The following is a 15,829-nucleotide window of genomic DNA, read 5'->3' as shown; positions in this document are numbered from 1 at the left end:
CCGGGGGGGGGGGGGGGGGCCGGGCCGGGGGGCTGCCTGGTCCCCAGGCGCGCTTGGGCTCCCGGTCCCGGGCGGGAGAGAAGCTCCCCAAAATCGCGGCTCCGCAGCGAGCGGCCGCGCGTCGGCGGCGGGGCGCGCGGGTGCAGCTGCGGCGCGCCGCCCCCGCGCCCCTGCCCCGCCACTGACCCTCCCCAGGCAAGCCCCCTCCCCTCTCCTCCCTCCCCCTCCTTCGTGCGCATGCTCCGGGCTGGACAGCTCCAGAGAGGGAAATTTAAAATCGCTTTGCCGGGCGGGCGGGCGAGAGATCGCGGCGCTCCGGCCCAGGGACCGCCGAGCCCGATCCGCCGCGCGATCCGCCGCCACCTCCAGGTACCGGGCGGGCGGGCGGGCGGGCGGGCGAGAGCCGGGCCCGCGCCCCGCGGAGCCCCGGGCGGAGGCTTCCTCTCGGGCAAGCGGGGCAGCCCGCTTCCCCCCGGCCTCCCCCCGCGGCGGGGCCCCCGGGCAAGGCAGGCGCGGCCGAACAGGGGGCTCGCTCCCCAGGCGCTCAAGCCGCGCCGCCGCGGCTGCCCCCTCGCCTCCACCGGGGGGCTTGGGGCGGCCGCGAGCCGCAAGGGCAGCGGCCGAGCTTAAGCTTCGGGCCGGGCCTCCCCCGTCCAGACACCTGCGGGGGGGAATCCGCGGGGGCGCTCCCAGCCGCTCGGGGCCTCGCCGAGCTTGGCTAGCCTCGGCTAGGCGAGGCGCCCCCGCACGCCGCCCGGACGAGGCCGGCTTCAGAGCGAGCCTGGATGGGTCGGCAGCGCGCATCTTCCCAACAGGGCGCACGCGGCTTGGCCAGCCCGGCCCCGCGGCCCTGCCTACCGGCTTGTACGCCTCCCCATGGCATCCTTTGCAGTTATGCATTAACTGTTGCGTACAAAACAAGGCATCGCATCGGTCTTACATAGCCTAGGTAATCCTTCCCCTGTCAAAAACCCCAGTAAGTTTAGTGGTGGCACGTAAACCTCTTGGGGGGGGGGGGGGGGGATGTGCTGAAATGCTGGATAGCTACTTCATATCCTTAGCTGCTTTCTGTATGTTGTGAGCCGCCCCGAGGCTTTGTCGCGATGGGGGCGGCATAGAAATGTTTTGAATGAACAAACAAATCAATAAATAACGTCCCTGTCTATTTTCCCTCCTTTCGCGGCAGGAGATGATAGAAAGTGACCTTACCTGCATCATGTCCGGCCTCCTCCGACACTCTTCGCACGAGTACAGGTGAGCGATGTTTTCTCCCAGGATGGGGTGCGGGCGGGGGGGCTCACGTCTGGCTCGGGGGTTCCCAACGCCCCCCTCTTGCGCCCGGCGATGGGTGTCAGTCGTGGAGAGTCGGCACACGGCGCCCAGATGCGGGGTGGCCGCCGAGGGGCCTTGGGGACGCTTCCTCTGCACCCGATGCCTCCCACAGTCCTGTAAATCGCAGGTGGTGAACTTTCACCGGCGGGGACACCCAATTCGATTCTGGGGTCACTCCTGGGGGGCTGCATTTGAGTGGTGGGCGAGCCCGGAGGAACGATGGGATGGGGCGGGTGTCAGCATCTTCTCTGCCCCCCAGCCTCATCTGGTGAAGTGCTCTGGAAAAGCAGTGCTGGGGAGCACTGCTCGGCCCCAGGACTGTCGCCCTCTGGCACAGGTGGGGCATGCTGCCCTGCGGGGGGGGGGGGCTTATAGTGCCCTTCGGCGGTTTTTCAGAATGCTGCGCCCCCTCTGCTTTTCCGCATTCGTGTGACGCAGCGGAGGGGGTCAGCCAGAGCGGTGGGCTCAGGGCCCCTCACGGGGCTCGCCTGGTGTGAGCAGCGCTGCCCCCCGTGCGCCCCGAGGCCGTGGCCAAGCAGCCTCCTTCCTCACGCCAAGCGTGAAGGGAGACTCGAACGTGCCTCCTTCCTCCATCGTGTTCCTGGAGTGAGAAGCAGGTGCCCCCTGGGCAGAGCAACCCCAGGACGGGTGCGGGGAGAGCCCTACAGTGCGGCTTCCAGGCGGGCAAACCGTGCCTGGCCCAGGGCTGCCCTGGGGGCCGGGGTCAGGGAAGCAGGATGCCCCCGGCATGTCCTGACCCCTCCCTGCCTCTGCTGCAGCGGTGATGGGGGAGCTTCTGCCAGCAGAGCAGGAGGTCGGCAATATCCTAAGCCCCCCAGGGGCCCCCCCACAGAAGCAGGGGCTCTGACTCTGAACAGCCCTTCCAAAAAGGTTGGAGTTCCGCGCTATTTGCCCCAAGAGGGGCAATGGACACCATGCATATTTTAAGTGCTTGGGAAGCAAAGCTTTTATAACAGTGGCCCAAAGGGAGGGGGGAAAACTCTCGTGGGCATTGCAAAATAGACCTTGTCTTGCTATAGTTAGGATTGCGAGGTGTCTTACCATAGGACTTGAAGTCCTGGCGATTCACATTCCAAGGTAATCAACGCAGCAGTCCTTTAAAAAACAAAGCAGACTCTTGTTGGGGGGGTGGAACCAGCAAGCACCCCTCCCACTCCATCGGAGGGGATTTCTGCACTTCTCTGGATAGGTATTCTTTCCCAAGACCTTTTCCTTTCACACTGTAAGCGCCGGCCTTCCAGTCCCTTGCAGCTCAACAAGCGACTGGTTCTACTCTCCGAGGCAGCCACCAGAAAAGGTTTGTGAGGCCTTGTTTGTTTTTTAAGCCTGGTGTTCTGTACTGGAATATTCTAGTATTATTTGTAAAGAAGGTATTCTACGGATTCAGGAAGGCTGGAGTTAATGGAGTTCAGGAAAAATAATGTTTTGGAGTGGATGGGCTAATGCAAGGGAAATGAATGCAAATTTTGATCATATATACAACTTTTACGCAGATTTAAGTGAAACTTAATTCGAAGCAGGCATGTTGAAGAATTGTATAAACCTTGTTTTCCCAGAGAAAGAACTTGTTTTTCCTTTGTTCTTTCCCTTTAAGAAAGCAATACTGTAGTTTATCACTGCAAAGATGTTTTCTTCACTGAGTTGTATAGCCTCATTTCAAAGCGGCAGAACTGTACAAAAATCTAGACTGTATCCGCAAAGTTCATGTAGCATCTGTTCAACTCCATGAGAAAACACTTTGGATTATGTAAAAGAAAATCTTTCAGACTGACTGATTTTAAGAAGAGAATGGAGCTGTCAAATTCTATCAGGTCTGTTTACTCTCTTGCTGTCACCACAGTCCAAGACTGGAAACGGTGGTCCTGAGTTCTCCATGGGGGGGCCTGAAGGCTCCACAAAATGGGAAATGGCCCCCAATTAGCGAGCGGGAGGCTGTAATTGTGTCAAGAACCCTCCCAGTCTTTCTTGGAATGTTTCTTTGGGGCAGTGTGATCTGGAAGAGACCAGATTTCCTAGCTGGCATTTAAAAAAAAATCCTTTCACAGGCAGCAAGAGAGACGATCTGAGAGAGAGATATAGAGGAATCCAATTCTCTGACCCTCAGATCTTTACCCAGAAACAGTCGGCCGTTGCTTCGTTTGTCAGAAAGCTGCTGTGTTTTAACTTTTAAGGAAATGGCTTGGATCTGCCTATGTCCTGATCCAGCCAGGACCAGAGACCTGGCGTGATTTTTGTGTGGGTAGAAGTGTGCTCCTGTCTGGTGGTTGCCTTCCATTCCACACGCCTGGCTTGGGTGCCAAAGGGAGCCAGGGCGATTCAGACGTACCTGAAAGGATTTGGAGTCTCCCTCGAGGTGTCAGATTGTGCGTGACCCACATCTGGCAGGTTGGAGGTACGGGAGGACCAGAGATTAGGATGCTAAATGTACATCCCGGGATGCTCCGGCAGAGTCCACTTGAGTTAATCTCCTTAAAGTGTAGCCTGTAAGGTGAGAAAATGGAGCGATTTTCACAGAGTGGTCAGACCAAGACTGTAATACTGTGAAGTTTTGTAATCCACAAATGGTGGGGATGCTGCAAAATAACCGTTGGCGTCTAATGAAATGTTATGAAGGAGGCTCCTGTGCACATGCTTTGTATTGCTCAGCAAGGAGGGTACTCGCTGCAACTCTGCGTGAGTCCCTGCTCTGTCCAGCTTCCCTGGGGCAGGTGCTTGTGGTGCCCATCTGGGCCAGGTGTGGTTGTACCACCAATACTCCCAGTGCAGAGGTGTGGCAAAATTACCTGTTTTTAGAGATGACTCATTGCTTCTCCGCATGAGTGACTGCATCCGTAATATAAAGCAGCCAATACATTGTTTTCTGTTATTATTACTATTACTACATTTATATGCCATTTCTAGGTGCAATTACTAACTTCATAGAATCGCCTCTAAAATTTAAATGACGGCTATAAGGATAATGCAGGGCCTGGGGCACAGTCCTAGTGCAGAAGTTCAGGGACCCTGGGCATCCTACAGGAGAAATGCACAGACTTCTGTGATCATAGCAATCTTCTTTTTCTCGACACAGCGGTGAGATTCAGGCAGCATAACCCAGACTTGGGGACTGAGCAAATGTTGAACTGTGGGCTAGGCCGCCTGAGCCCAGCTGAGGGAGCAAACCGTGCTGCAGATCCCACGGTGCACAGCCCAGCAACAAGCCATGGGGTGCCCACAGCTGGGTTCAGACAGTGCAGGAACTCGCAGCTCAACAATGCATGCTCAGCCCCCGAACGCGGCTGTCTGAACTCGGCCGGGCTCCGACTGTCTGCCAAGGGATGTTTCCCCACCTGCTTGGCGGGACGCAAACGTCGGTGGACGTACGCAGAGTTACACCTTGCCTGCTTCCGCTTTGGCTCTTCCAGAGTTCAGAGGGGCCTTTTCCAGATGGCTCACCTGGGAGCCCTTCCTGGAGGCGAAGGGGCCAAGCCTGGGCCTTCTGTATTTATTTATTTAGGATATTTTTATCCTGCCCTATACCAATTGGCTTGCGATGTAATAAACAAACAATAGATTCAGTACAATAAACAAACAGGACATACAGCCATCGGGCTGAGCGAGGTGCCTCCCCTCGGGGCCACCCGGCCCACTGCTGGGGCGGCCACCTCGGTCCGGCTCCGCTGGCCACGAGGTCACTCTGGGAAGCCTGAAGGGGACGGACTTGCAGGGCCGGCTTCTCCCCACAGCGAGGAAGTGGGGCTCCTCCTGCCCTGGCTTCGGCCACGGGGGTTCCTCTCTCCACCTCCTCACGCCTCCGGTTCCCCCGGGCCAGGAGGCAGAGGGTGCCCGGGCCCCCTGGCCACCCCACAGGCGCCCCGCATTTGCCCCGAGAGGAGGAGGTGAGCATTTCGTCTCGGAGCAGCAGCCTCCTTGGCGCTTTCCCTTCTCGGGCGCCCAGAAGCGCCCTGAGCTCTTTGAGGCCTCGCCCCGTGTGGGTTTCCCCTCCTGGAGCAGGTGGCTTGCTCTGAGGGACCAGGGCGCCAGCGCGAAGGCGTGGCACGTGCACCTCCTTCTCAAGATGGACGCTGGAAAGGGCAGAAGCCACCAGGGCTTTTCTCTCTTGCCACACCTGCTTCGAAGGCCGGGACATCTCTGAGCGTGGGGGAAACACTGGGACAGAAAATGCTGCGCGGAAAAACAAAATGAACAAGCCCCTCTTCCGGCAGGAGCCAGGGTGGAAAGCGGGAGAAATTCGGGGCAGGCCCCGGGACGAGCGGCTTGCAGCCTCTGAGGCACCGGTGGGCCTTTGGCGGGCCGGGCCGGCAGGCTGCGTTGGCCGAGGCGGCCAGGGAGGACGTGGCCGCCTGCTGGGGGGCGTCTGGGCCAGGGGGGCTGTCAGGCTAGGAGGGCAAAGAACCAATGACCCCCCCCCCCCCGCAAACTGCTTCCAAACCCAACACCCCAAAAGCCATGCCCAGAGCATCTATTGCAAGCTGTGCCGGGTTTCTTAAGGTACTCGTGTGCTCTGAGCTCGGACAGGTTTTGACCGAAACTGCAGGCTTGCAGCCTGTTTGGGTGGGTGTTGCGTTTGCGTTTTGCGTGTTCCCGTCTCACGATCTCGCTGCCCACGTGGCCATCGCCCTGGGCAGAGAGGTGCCGCCTTTGATATCAAGACGCCGGGGCGCTTTGTGCTGAGGAGGAGGAGGTCTCCCTTGAGCATCTCTCAGCAATTCATATTCCGGGCTTCTGGCACCAAATGATTGCTGTGGCTGGATTGGTGCAGAAGGTGCTCTTTGAGGGGAAAAGCACAGGCGGGATCCATCTTCCCAGAGCCGGCATAAGAGGGCTTGTCGCCCGGGTGAAAGGGATGGGGAAGGGACACGGGTGCAGCTCGGCAGCAGAGCGCGCTCTCGCTGAGGGTGCTGGAGCAGGAGCAGGAGCAGGGCAGGGGGCATGTGGCCCATTCTGCTCCCGACAGGCGGCCTGTGGGGGGGGCTGACCCTCCCCGCCCACATGACCCCGTTCATTTGTTACGGAGGGCTGAGTTTTCTGCCAGGGCTGCCAGGACCGTGCGGTGCCAGATGGCACGGGTTGTGTGTCTCCCATCACTCAGCCAGATTAATGGGAAGTTTGTAAAAAGGACTGGGGGGGGGGGGAGAGAAAACAATTAAGCAGGAATGCCAAAGACAAAGGCCAGCCACGTGTCGGCAGCCAACAGTCACTGGCAACACAATGGCTTATCGGCTTACAATGCAGTGGGCCAACTGTTGCGAAGCACCGGCTGCCCCCCCACCCCCGTTTTCAAACCATTGGATGCTCCTGTTTACTGACAGTCCGGCCAATGGCCGGACTGGAGGATGGTCACCTGATATTCTCTTCCAGGCATGGCACTCGACCGACCGCTTGCAAAATAACTGAGGAGTAGTAACCATGGCAATGCCAATTATCGGACCATAAATACATCATATTAGCAGGAAGCCGCTGGGCGAGGAGAGGGGCTGCGACGGGGCTTGTCCCCAGCCAGGTGCCGGCCCGGCCTGCTGCAGACGGGCCCTCGCACTCGCTCCTCCGGGCTCAGGCCCGCGGCAGAGCAGGCGGAGGCGCCGAAGGGAGTTTGGCTAAACCGCCAAAGTTGAGGGGAAAGTGCTGCGAAGTACGCGGGCTGCAACCGGCTGCTGTCAGCGGCTCATTCTATGTAAAGGTGCATTCTTAAGCCCTCGCAAAAGGCAAAGGGACGCCATCGGGGAGCAGGCCGACTGCACGGCCTCGGCTCGGAGCCTTGGGCGCACGCCTGCGGGTTTGCACAAGGAGACCGTGGCAGATGGGAGCGGGGGCCGGCGGGAGCCGGCGGGAGACGTTTGGTAGCCCACTCTGCAAAAGTTTGCTCCAACCCGTGAACGCTGGTCTCACGCTGCCCTCTTTCTACACTGTGGGGAAGGGTGTCCCCTCGTTCCCCTGTGAGCGCTTCCACTAATTTACCAAAACCATTTCGGGAATTGGGACATACGTTCGCTAGCGATGGACAGGCCAGCACTAAGCTGGGGCAGCTGCATCGTCTGACTCCCCACTAAAGATGCGCGGTTCCCCCTGCAGACTCCTGGCCCCCAACTGCTCCCAGCTGAGCGAGGATGAGCTGCCTGGCGACTTACAGTCCCTGTCGTGGCTGACGTCCGTTGACGTCCCTCGGCTGCAACAGATGGCCAGTGAAAGGATGGACTTTGGCGCCAGCTCCCAGAACGCCGTCCTGCCACAGAACGGTAGGTGACCCGCCAGGACCGCCTGCGTCGGCGCTCTGCTCTCCCTTTCCTTCTAGAATAAAGAAGAGGAAGCCTGCCCTGCCAGCGCCAGACATCCATGCCCATGAACACAAACACAGGAAACATGGCTTGCCCCCTATGCCCCCCCCCAGGATGGCTGCCATTAATTAATTCTAATTAATGCAAATATGTCTGGAACCTGCAGCGACACCTTCGGTCAGTAGGTGGCAGCCTTCCCTAGGCAACACACAGCTTTGCAGTCGAGAGCCAGGGAGGATGAGCAGGGTTCTGCCCCCCCGCCCCGCGCCCCCCCCGTTCACTTTGAGTACCCCTCCATGGCTGGGCCCTCCCTCAACAGGCTCCTGTGATGCAGCAAGCGGGGGCCGGGCATCCGGCAGCTTCACAGCCTAGCCTGCAAGATCGATTGGACCAGACAAGGGGAATTCCGAGCCCTTGCAGACGGCGTGTTGCCTCGTATTTACCATGTATGTGCACCACGAAATTCAGTCTGGCTGTCTGGCTGGCTGTACGTAGAGGCATCCGGAGCAAGTCGTTACTGAAAAGTTGGCAACGGGACCACCACACTGGCTTTCCCTTGCCATGAGCCGCAGGGCAAGTTCAGACTCGGGTCGTTCCGGAACCACCATGCAAACGTGTCTTTTCTTGGCCAGCGATCTCCATGCCGGGGAGCATGCACGTGCCTGGGGCTCCGGGCCCCATGATCCACATCCAGGCCAGCCTGCCGCAGAGCGTCCTGGGGCTGAACACGGTGTCATCGCACGGAGCAAACGTAAGCATGCGCCCCCTCCCCGTGCCATGCCAAGAGGAGGGGCTCCGGTCCGGCTCCGCTGACGCCCCCTCTCCCTCTGCCGCCAGGTGAGCCAGTACGTGGTGGGGCAGACGCTGTCCCCTGGCCTGCAGCCGCAGCAGGCCCCGCTCTTCCCTCCGCCCCCCCGCCACGCACAGCAGGTGTTTGCCATCACGCACAACGCGCAACAGGTACCTTTTCCCGCCTCGGAGACCGTCTGCCGAAGCACCGGGGGCGCCTCGCTTTGCCGGCCGGGCGCAGCTTCACTGCCGGAGCTCGGCTGAAGAGGCCAAGCGCCTCTGCGTGCTGGAGCCTTCGGCAGAGCTGGGGAAACGGGGCGGCAACGCGGCAGGAGGTGGCACATGGGGCGGGGGGTCCTGGGCATGGGCCAGGCGGTCCTCATCCCAGCAGCCCCTTCCCCGGTCCGTGCCCAGCCACACCCTGCCAGAGCCGTGGCGCACACAGCTGGCCACGCAAATACTGCCCCGGGGGGGGGGCAGCAGAAAAAGGGGGGCCAGCGACTGAGCACCCCAGTCAAGGGTCTTTCTTCAGCGCATGCTGCATTGCAAGCCCTACTTGGGTACTGCTTTCTCTGCTTATTTTGAGGAAAAAAGCTCTCCCCGCCCTCTCTCTGAGAGGGCTGATGGGGCCCCTCCCTCCCTCCCTCTCTCGGTTCGGGATGCAGTGCTCGCCCGCCGCCATGTACCGCTCGTCCTACGGGGGCCCGCCGCAGTACGCCCCGCCCCGCCTCGCCCCCCACGCCAGCCAGGAGCTCCAGGCCAAGCATTACCCGAAGCCCATCTACTCGTACAGGTGAGTGGCCCCCGCAGCGTGACGGCCGCCTCCTCTGCAAGGGGACCGGGCACGGTTCCCGGCGTCCCGGCCAGAGATGTGGCTCCGTGTCCATTTCTGGACGCCCTTCCACACGAGGAAGCTGGTCCGAAGGCAGGAGCAACTGGACGGCTTCAAGGTGCCCCGATTTGTGCGGCTTGCGGTCGTGGCGTGGCCACGCGGCTTCGCTTTAGGCAGCTCCTGGAAGACTTCATGCTGGAGGCGGACCTCCCCGGGGCGGTCTGGGGGAGGCGGCTGCAGGGCCGTCCAGGGACTTTCCCCCACTCACGCCGGCCTCCCACTTGTGCACAGAAGCGACGTTCTGGCCACGGCCGGTCGAGAGCTGCCGTCTTGCTTGCACCAGGGCCTGGCCCTCTTGGCTCAACAGCAGAAAGATGCCTTTTGACATCTTACAGGGCTGTGCTCCTAACACCACTGGAACCTGAAGTTAGCAAAGGTTAAGTCCCGCAGTTTAGAACGGGAGTGAGTCACTTTGTCAGCCCCGTTCCTTCGCCCAGAAAATGGAACCGGGCGTAAAATTAGAACTGCCGAAGCCCCAAGGACATTGTCTCGTGGAGCTGAAGGGCATCAGCCAGGAAGGAGCGCTCTGGGAGAGGGCTGACTTTGTCCTGCGATGCTGATACGGAAGAGGCAACCCGCGGGAATCCTACGAGCAGCGGGCACCTGCTGCGTCTGATCCCCGTTGCTTCTCCGTACAGCTGCCTGATCGCCATGGCGCTGAAGAACAGCAAAACCGGCAGCCTCCCAGTGAGTGAGATCTACAGCTTCATGAAGGAGCACTTCCCCTACTTCAAGGTGAGGTAGGCTTGGCACGAGGCGCCCTTCTGTCGGCCAGGTGCGCAGGTGCGGGCGGGGGCTTTCACCTGCGCCCTGCCCTGCCGCCGCAGCAAACGCCCTCGTCGCCCGACGTAAGCCAGCGTGTGTTTGCTTAGGCCATGCGCATGCGGAGAATCGTCCCGGCGAGAGCGATCGCCTGTGCGAGGGCGACGTGCGCATGGGCGAGGCGACTTGTGGTCTGATGGGAAGGCCCACAGCTCCGTGGGCGGCGCAAACGCTTGCATGCCGGCAGCTGGAGGTCCCGCCTGCAGCACCTCCGTGTTGACGGAGCAGATCGGAAGCTGCCTCTACCAGACCCGCACGCTGGTGCGCGTGCCCCACATTGTCTAGATCCTCGTTTGCCAACAGCAGGGCCTCCGTGCAGCCTCCTGCCATGCCGGTCGACTGCGACAGCCCCTGGAGAGCCAGGGTGACGTTCATTTCCGTTCTATTTACACCCCGCATTGTGCAAACCCTCCTGATTTGTGCTTCATGCCTAGATCTCATTTGCATCTAAGGCTTGGTCAGAGTATTTTGGGGGACCAGAGACGGCCTGGCTTTGATATGCGAGAATACAAGTGCATCCTTGAAATGCAGGATGGGATTTCCCCTGATGCACGCGCGCACAGACTCCAGACGGGCAGCCACCCAATCCAAGGCCTGGCCAAGGATGCTGGCTTTCAAATGCGCCCGTCCTGCCTTTTCCAGACAGCCCCCGACGGGTGGAAGAACTCCGTGCGCCACAACCTGTCCCTGAACAAATGCTTTGAGAAGGTGGAGAATAAGTTGAGCGGCACCTCCCGGAAGGGCTGCCTGTGGGCGCTGAACCCTGCCAAGATCGACAAGATGGAGGAGGAGATGAAGAAGTGGAAGAGGAAAGACCTGGTGGCCATTCACCGGAGCATGGCGAATCCAGGTAAGGCTGGAGACCCCTGCGCCCGCTCCGAGGGCGCCCCGCCACCCTGCTCCAGCAGGAAGCCCACCGCACAGGGTGGGCCCTGCAGCTCTGCACCCACCGCAGTGGAAACGGGAGGCAGGGAGGAGCCGCCTTCTGGGCTCCCGGGAGCTGCCCCTCCTCCCGCGCCGAGCACAGCGGTTTGGTCCATTTCCCCATTTCTAAGCGTCCTCCCCACTACGCACGTCCACTGCCTCCCCCCCCCCCCTCAAAAGCAGTTCCTGCTATGCCCCACTTTACCTGTGACGGAGGCCCTGTGGGCGGGAGTGCTGCTGGGCCAGAGCCTTGCAGCCTGCTCTGCTGAGCGTGGGAGCTGAATCAGGCCCTCTGGCCCATCGCGCCATCTGTGGGGACGCAGAGCCTCCCCTGGCCTGGAGCCCAAACCTGGGCTTCCCGAGATGGGCCTGCCCCTCGACCCCAGCCTCGCCGCAGTTCCCCCCATTTAAAATGCTTCTCGACAGGAGGCGCGGGCTGCGTACTCACCCTTCCCTGCCCAGAGTTCTTTCCGGGTTCTTCAGACGGTATCCTACCCTCTAGTTTTGCTTGTTTTCAAATGACATTTTGGGCACGGTGATTTTTAGAGCAGGGCAAATGCCATTTTTTCCTGGAAGTGAAAAAAATCCTGCCTGCACTTGGGCATTTGTGTTACATCACCAAGAAGCAGGAAAGCAGGAAAACCAACACAGTGTGTGTCGTACTGGGCACTTCCTCTGGCAACGAAAGCCCAAGCAGAGGCCAAGGATTAACAGCCTTGTGCGGAGAAGCCCTGTGAGGCCCTCGGGCTTCTCCAGGGTCACATTCTCTGCTCTAATCACGGTACCTTCCGCGCTCTCGTGCTCATTTTATCAAGCGAGTGTAAAACCTTCTTTGCGTGATCACGCTTTAAAGCCGGAGACACATTTTAAAGAAGAGAACAAAACCCTCTCTCAAAGACTTCGTTTTGTGCCCAGGTGTCTTGTCAGACAAGGCTTCCAGTTCTCTTGAATGCTTTGAAAACCTCCGGCGAGAGCTGGGATGAGTTACACTTCGCAGACCGTGATCCCTTTGCATTCTCATTTGCATACTTAATTCTGTTCCCGGTTCTGGGACCCAGGCAGCTTGCAACCTTACAAGCGGCTACGATTAAAGCACGGACAGAAATGTACGCATGTTAAAAGACTGAATCACCTAGAATGTATAAAAATATGAAACTCAAAACAGTAACATCAGAAAGGACGGTGCAGACACCGGAGCTAGTTTAATACAACCTGCCACGTCCAGACCGTTCCCAAATGCCTGCTGAGCAGAAAATGTTTTACCTGCCACTGAAAACCAGCAGGGAGGGGGCCAACCTGGAAGGGGTGTTGCGGGGCTCTGGGGCAGCCCCCAAGGAGGCCCGTGAAGGACGCAGACCTGGAGGAGGCCTGTCCCAAAGAGCTTAGCATATGGCCGTCGATAAGCCACTCCGTCCGCTGGAAACCCGCTGTCCCAGGACTGTGCCGACCTTAGAGCTGTGGCCGGAGGGCCCTGGGCGGGTTTCTTCCGCGACCCCCACGCTCTGGCTCAGCCTTGGGAAGGCCGGGTGCCAACAGAGGGCCGTGTTTCCTTGCAGACGAGCTGGACGAGCTCATCGCCGGCCGCCCGGAGACCTGCCGGCGGCCCAGCAAGCAGGGCGGTGCGGCTGCGTCCTCGCCAGGCCACGTGGCGGCCGCCCAGGGGCGCGCCCCCCACCTGCAGCCGCCGCTGCCGCCCGTCATGACGCTCTCCCTGCAGCCCCTGCCGCTGCGCCACCAGGTCCGGGCGCAGGCGCGCATGGCCCCCAGCTCGCCGGCCCCCGCGCAGACCCCGCCGCTGCACGCCCTGCACGACACGGCCCACGCCCCGCTCCCGCCGCACCCCATGAGCCGCGGCCCGGACTTCCCGGGCGCGATGACGGAGGCGAGCGCGGAGGTCGACGCCCTGGACCCCAGCCTCATGGACTTCGCGCTGCAAGGTGAGCGTGGCGGGGGGGCGGCCACGGTGCGAGGGGGCCGCGCAGCGGGGTGGGGCAGGGGAGGGGAGGGGAGGTCCGTGGGGCTCTCCGGGGGAGGGAATGCGGCGCCCCAGTGGCAGGGGGGAATTCGGGGGCGGGGGGCTTGGGCCCCCCGGGGATGCACGCTTCTCCACTGCACTGCTCCCCTGCCTAATCTCAGCCCGGCCAAGCGCAGGATGGGGCCGTTCCCAGCCCTCCCCCCCGCTTGACGCGAGGCTGCGTGCTGTGCCGGCTGCCCGCTCGGCCTTTAGCTGCGTGGCGCGGCGCCGAGCGTTGGGCTGGCTACCCAGGAGACACGGGTCCGAGTCCCCCTGGCCACGGAGTGCCCTGGGGGCTGGGGGCAACTGCTCCCTCTCCACCCAACCGCCCTGCAGCCATCTAAGCTAGATGGCGCTCCCTCCACTGCCTGGGGTCCCTCGCGAGGGGAACCACGGCTGGGTAGAAACGCAGTGCCCTGTGAACGGGAATGGCAGCGATTTTGGAGTCCTGGCCTCCTCACTCCGCAGGCAACTTGTGGGAAGAGATCAAGGACGAGAGCTTCAGTCTGGAGAGCCTGTCGGCCTTCTGCGGCTCCCCCCTCGCGCTCTCCGACTGCGACCTCGCCCCCGCCGGCCTCGGCCCGGCCCCCAGCGCCAATGGCCACTCCTTCTCCGACTTGCAAGTGACGGGCCTCTACACCACCTACACCACGCTGGACTCCGTCTCACCCACCCAGTACCTCGGCGCCCAGGGCAACAAGCCGATCGCCCTGCTCTGAAGCCACCGGACCCCCACCGCCCCCGGGACCTCTCCCAAGGACAGCGATCGCCGGTTCCTGCGAGGGAGCATCTTCCAAACGGGGCAGACGCGTCAGCCAGGAGGTTTTGGCGAGCTCCAGAACCCCGAAGGAATGCTCCCCGTGGCCCTGCAAGGACTGGTGAACCGCCCTGCGTGGAAAATGCCAAGGCCCGGCTTCCGACACAACCACCTAAACGGCGGATGTGAAAGAACTTTGGCCCATGGCTGGCTTTGCTCCTGACTCAGCGGCTCCAGAAGCCAGACCAGAACTGGGCGGCCACGACACGCTTGGCGCTTTGAGAGCACGCCGGAGCCCCTGCATGCGCTGGGGATCGGGGCCCGTGCCCCATTTTTAGCCACCTTCTTTAAGTAATTCATGGTCAGGAAGCCAAGTCTTCAAGCCAGCCAGCTTGGAAGACGCTGGAAGTCTGCGGTCAAGGCACCGGACGGGCCCGAATCAAGAGGAGACGCGCGGCCCTGCGGGCACGGCTGCTCGGCTCTTCCCCCCGGTAAGGCCGCTGGCTCTCCTCTGACAGCTGACGCTTCCCCGGGAGTCCAGACTTCAGGCTTAGCAGCTCCGGGTCCCCTTGGCTTCTCTCCCCTCAGCGACCCTGCCCGGTCCTCAGCTCTCGCTCACATCCCTCCTCCTCTTTGGGCAACCGCAGAATCTGGAAAGATGCTCCATGCATCCCTCCGACACTGCCTTCCGCCCACATCCCTCCACTGAGCTCTCCCCCGGGCGCCTCTTCCCCAGCATACTGCAAACCCTGCATCCTTCCTTCAGCCCCGGCCTTAGAGGTCTGTCTCCTCTCAGACCCCCACCTCCTGGGCCAACGTTGCAGGCCCCAGCCAAACTTACGTTCGCCTCCCTCACAGAAGCTGGACAGCTAATTATGGCTCCCTGCACAACTGAACACTCCAGGCGATTAGAAATGTTTTTCGTATCAGTGGAGGGTGGTGACCTCTGATTCAGGATGGATAATGTACTAAATGAAGACATTTACCTGGAATAGAGTATTAGGATTAACAGACTTGTTTTAGACTTTTTGAAGAAAAGAGAAAGAATTTAGGATTGATATACTAGCAGTGTGTAGGGCCTTTCTTAATTCTTGTGTTAGGCAGTATTACAGTTTGTAAAATTTATTTATAATTTATTTTTATGAAGAAAAAGGCAATTGTATATTCAGCACTGACTTTGGCTAAAATTTTACAGTAACCTTTTAAAACTTAATTTAATTCTTCAAAGCCACAGCAAGTTATTGCAAATCAATCTTACACTTGGGATCTGTATTTTAAACCTGATTTTTAAAAGAAGCACTTTGGATACTTGGAGATAACATTTTCTGTGAGAGACCAAATATTATTTCACATGTTTAACCAACAGTCCTTTTCTACGAGTGACACAAAATTATTTCTTTTTTGGCAACTCAATCTAGGCAATTCAATCCTTATGAAATAAGTCCCAGAGCGTTTAATGGAGCTAGCTTCCAAGTAAGCCTGCACAGGGATACAACCCTAGTTTGTGATAAAATAAACATTAAAATAGCCTCCAAACAGGAAAATCTGCAACTTGAATTTAAGATTTTAAAATCTACAGTCTAGTGTTCAGGCTATTTGATGCCAGGATAACCTTGGCATAATTTTTAAAGAAATAATGTTTTACTAAGGTGTAATGGGATAGAAGTGTTATATTTTCTTCAGTTTTCACAGAATGGTACCTACTTAAATTTGGAAGAAAACATTCATTCTATATCTCAACAAAGAACGGACAGTTTCTTTATTCAAGGGCTGCTTACCTGATCATGATTCAGAGGCGGTTCTAGCAGAGTGGATGTCTCACAACCCCTAGAACTATTTCTGTGGCGACTATTTCTAGAGCGATTCAACCACAAACCCTCGCTAGCTGTCAGTACATCTGCATTTTTCCACCAGAAATAACAAATCTGCTTTTGTTTACACAAATATAACCTGAAACTGAAACAGAACCGATTATTGGAACATTTCATCCTTTTTCATGGCCC

The 15,829-nt window shown here is 59.2% G+C and overlaps 1 protein-coding gene across 1 annotated transcript; it reads left to right on the top strand.

The window, feature by feature from the left end:
* The first annotated feature begins 1,189 nt into the window (after nt 1-1,189).
* FOXN4 (forkhead box N4) lies at nt 1,190-13,788 on the top strand. The gene is made up of 9 exons (XM_044440619.1): nt 1,190-1,254; nt 7,426-7,589; nt 8,261-8,379; nt 8,466-8,588; nt 9,083-9,210; nt 9,948-10,044; nt 10,774-10,981; nt 12,612-12,992; nt 13,538-13,788. The coding sequence occupies exons 1-9, from the start codon at nt 1,190-1,192 to the stop codon at nt 13,786-13,788; spliced, it is 1,536 nt and encodes a 511-aa protein (XP_044296554.1).
* The last annotated feature ends 2,041 nt before the right edge of the window (nt 13,789-15,829 follow it).

The sequence above is a fragment of the Varanus komodoensis genome, unplaced genomic scaffold, assembly GCF_004798865.1.
Source record: "Varanus komodoensis strain SLA01 unplaced genomic scaffold, ASM479886v1 scaffold38, whole genome shotgun sequence".
In the NCBI taxonomy this organism is placed as follows: domain Eukaryota; kingdom Metazoa; phylum Chordata; class Lepidosauria; order Squamata; family Varanidae; genus Varanus; species Varanus komodoensis.
This window is presented reverse-complemented; position numbering and strand designations above follow the sequence as displayed.

Excerpts from the sequence above, each read along its gene's own strand:
- FOXN4 (XM_044440619.1), top strand. The coding sequence starts at position 1,190 with ATGATAGAAAGTGACCTTACCTGCATCATGTCCGGCCTCCTCCGACAC. Across the intron at positions 7,590-8,260 it reads CGCCGTCCTGCCACAGAACG|CGATCTCCATGCCGGGGAGC; the intron begins GTAGGTGACCCG and ends TTTCTTGGCCAG. Across the intron at positions 8,589-9,082 it reads TCACGCACAACGCGCAACAG|TGCTCGCCCGCCGCCATGTA; the intron begins GTACCTTTTCCC and ends TTCGGGATGCAG.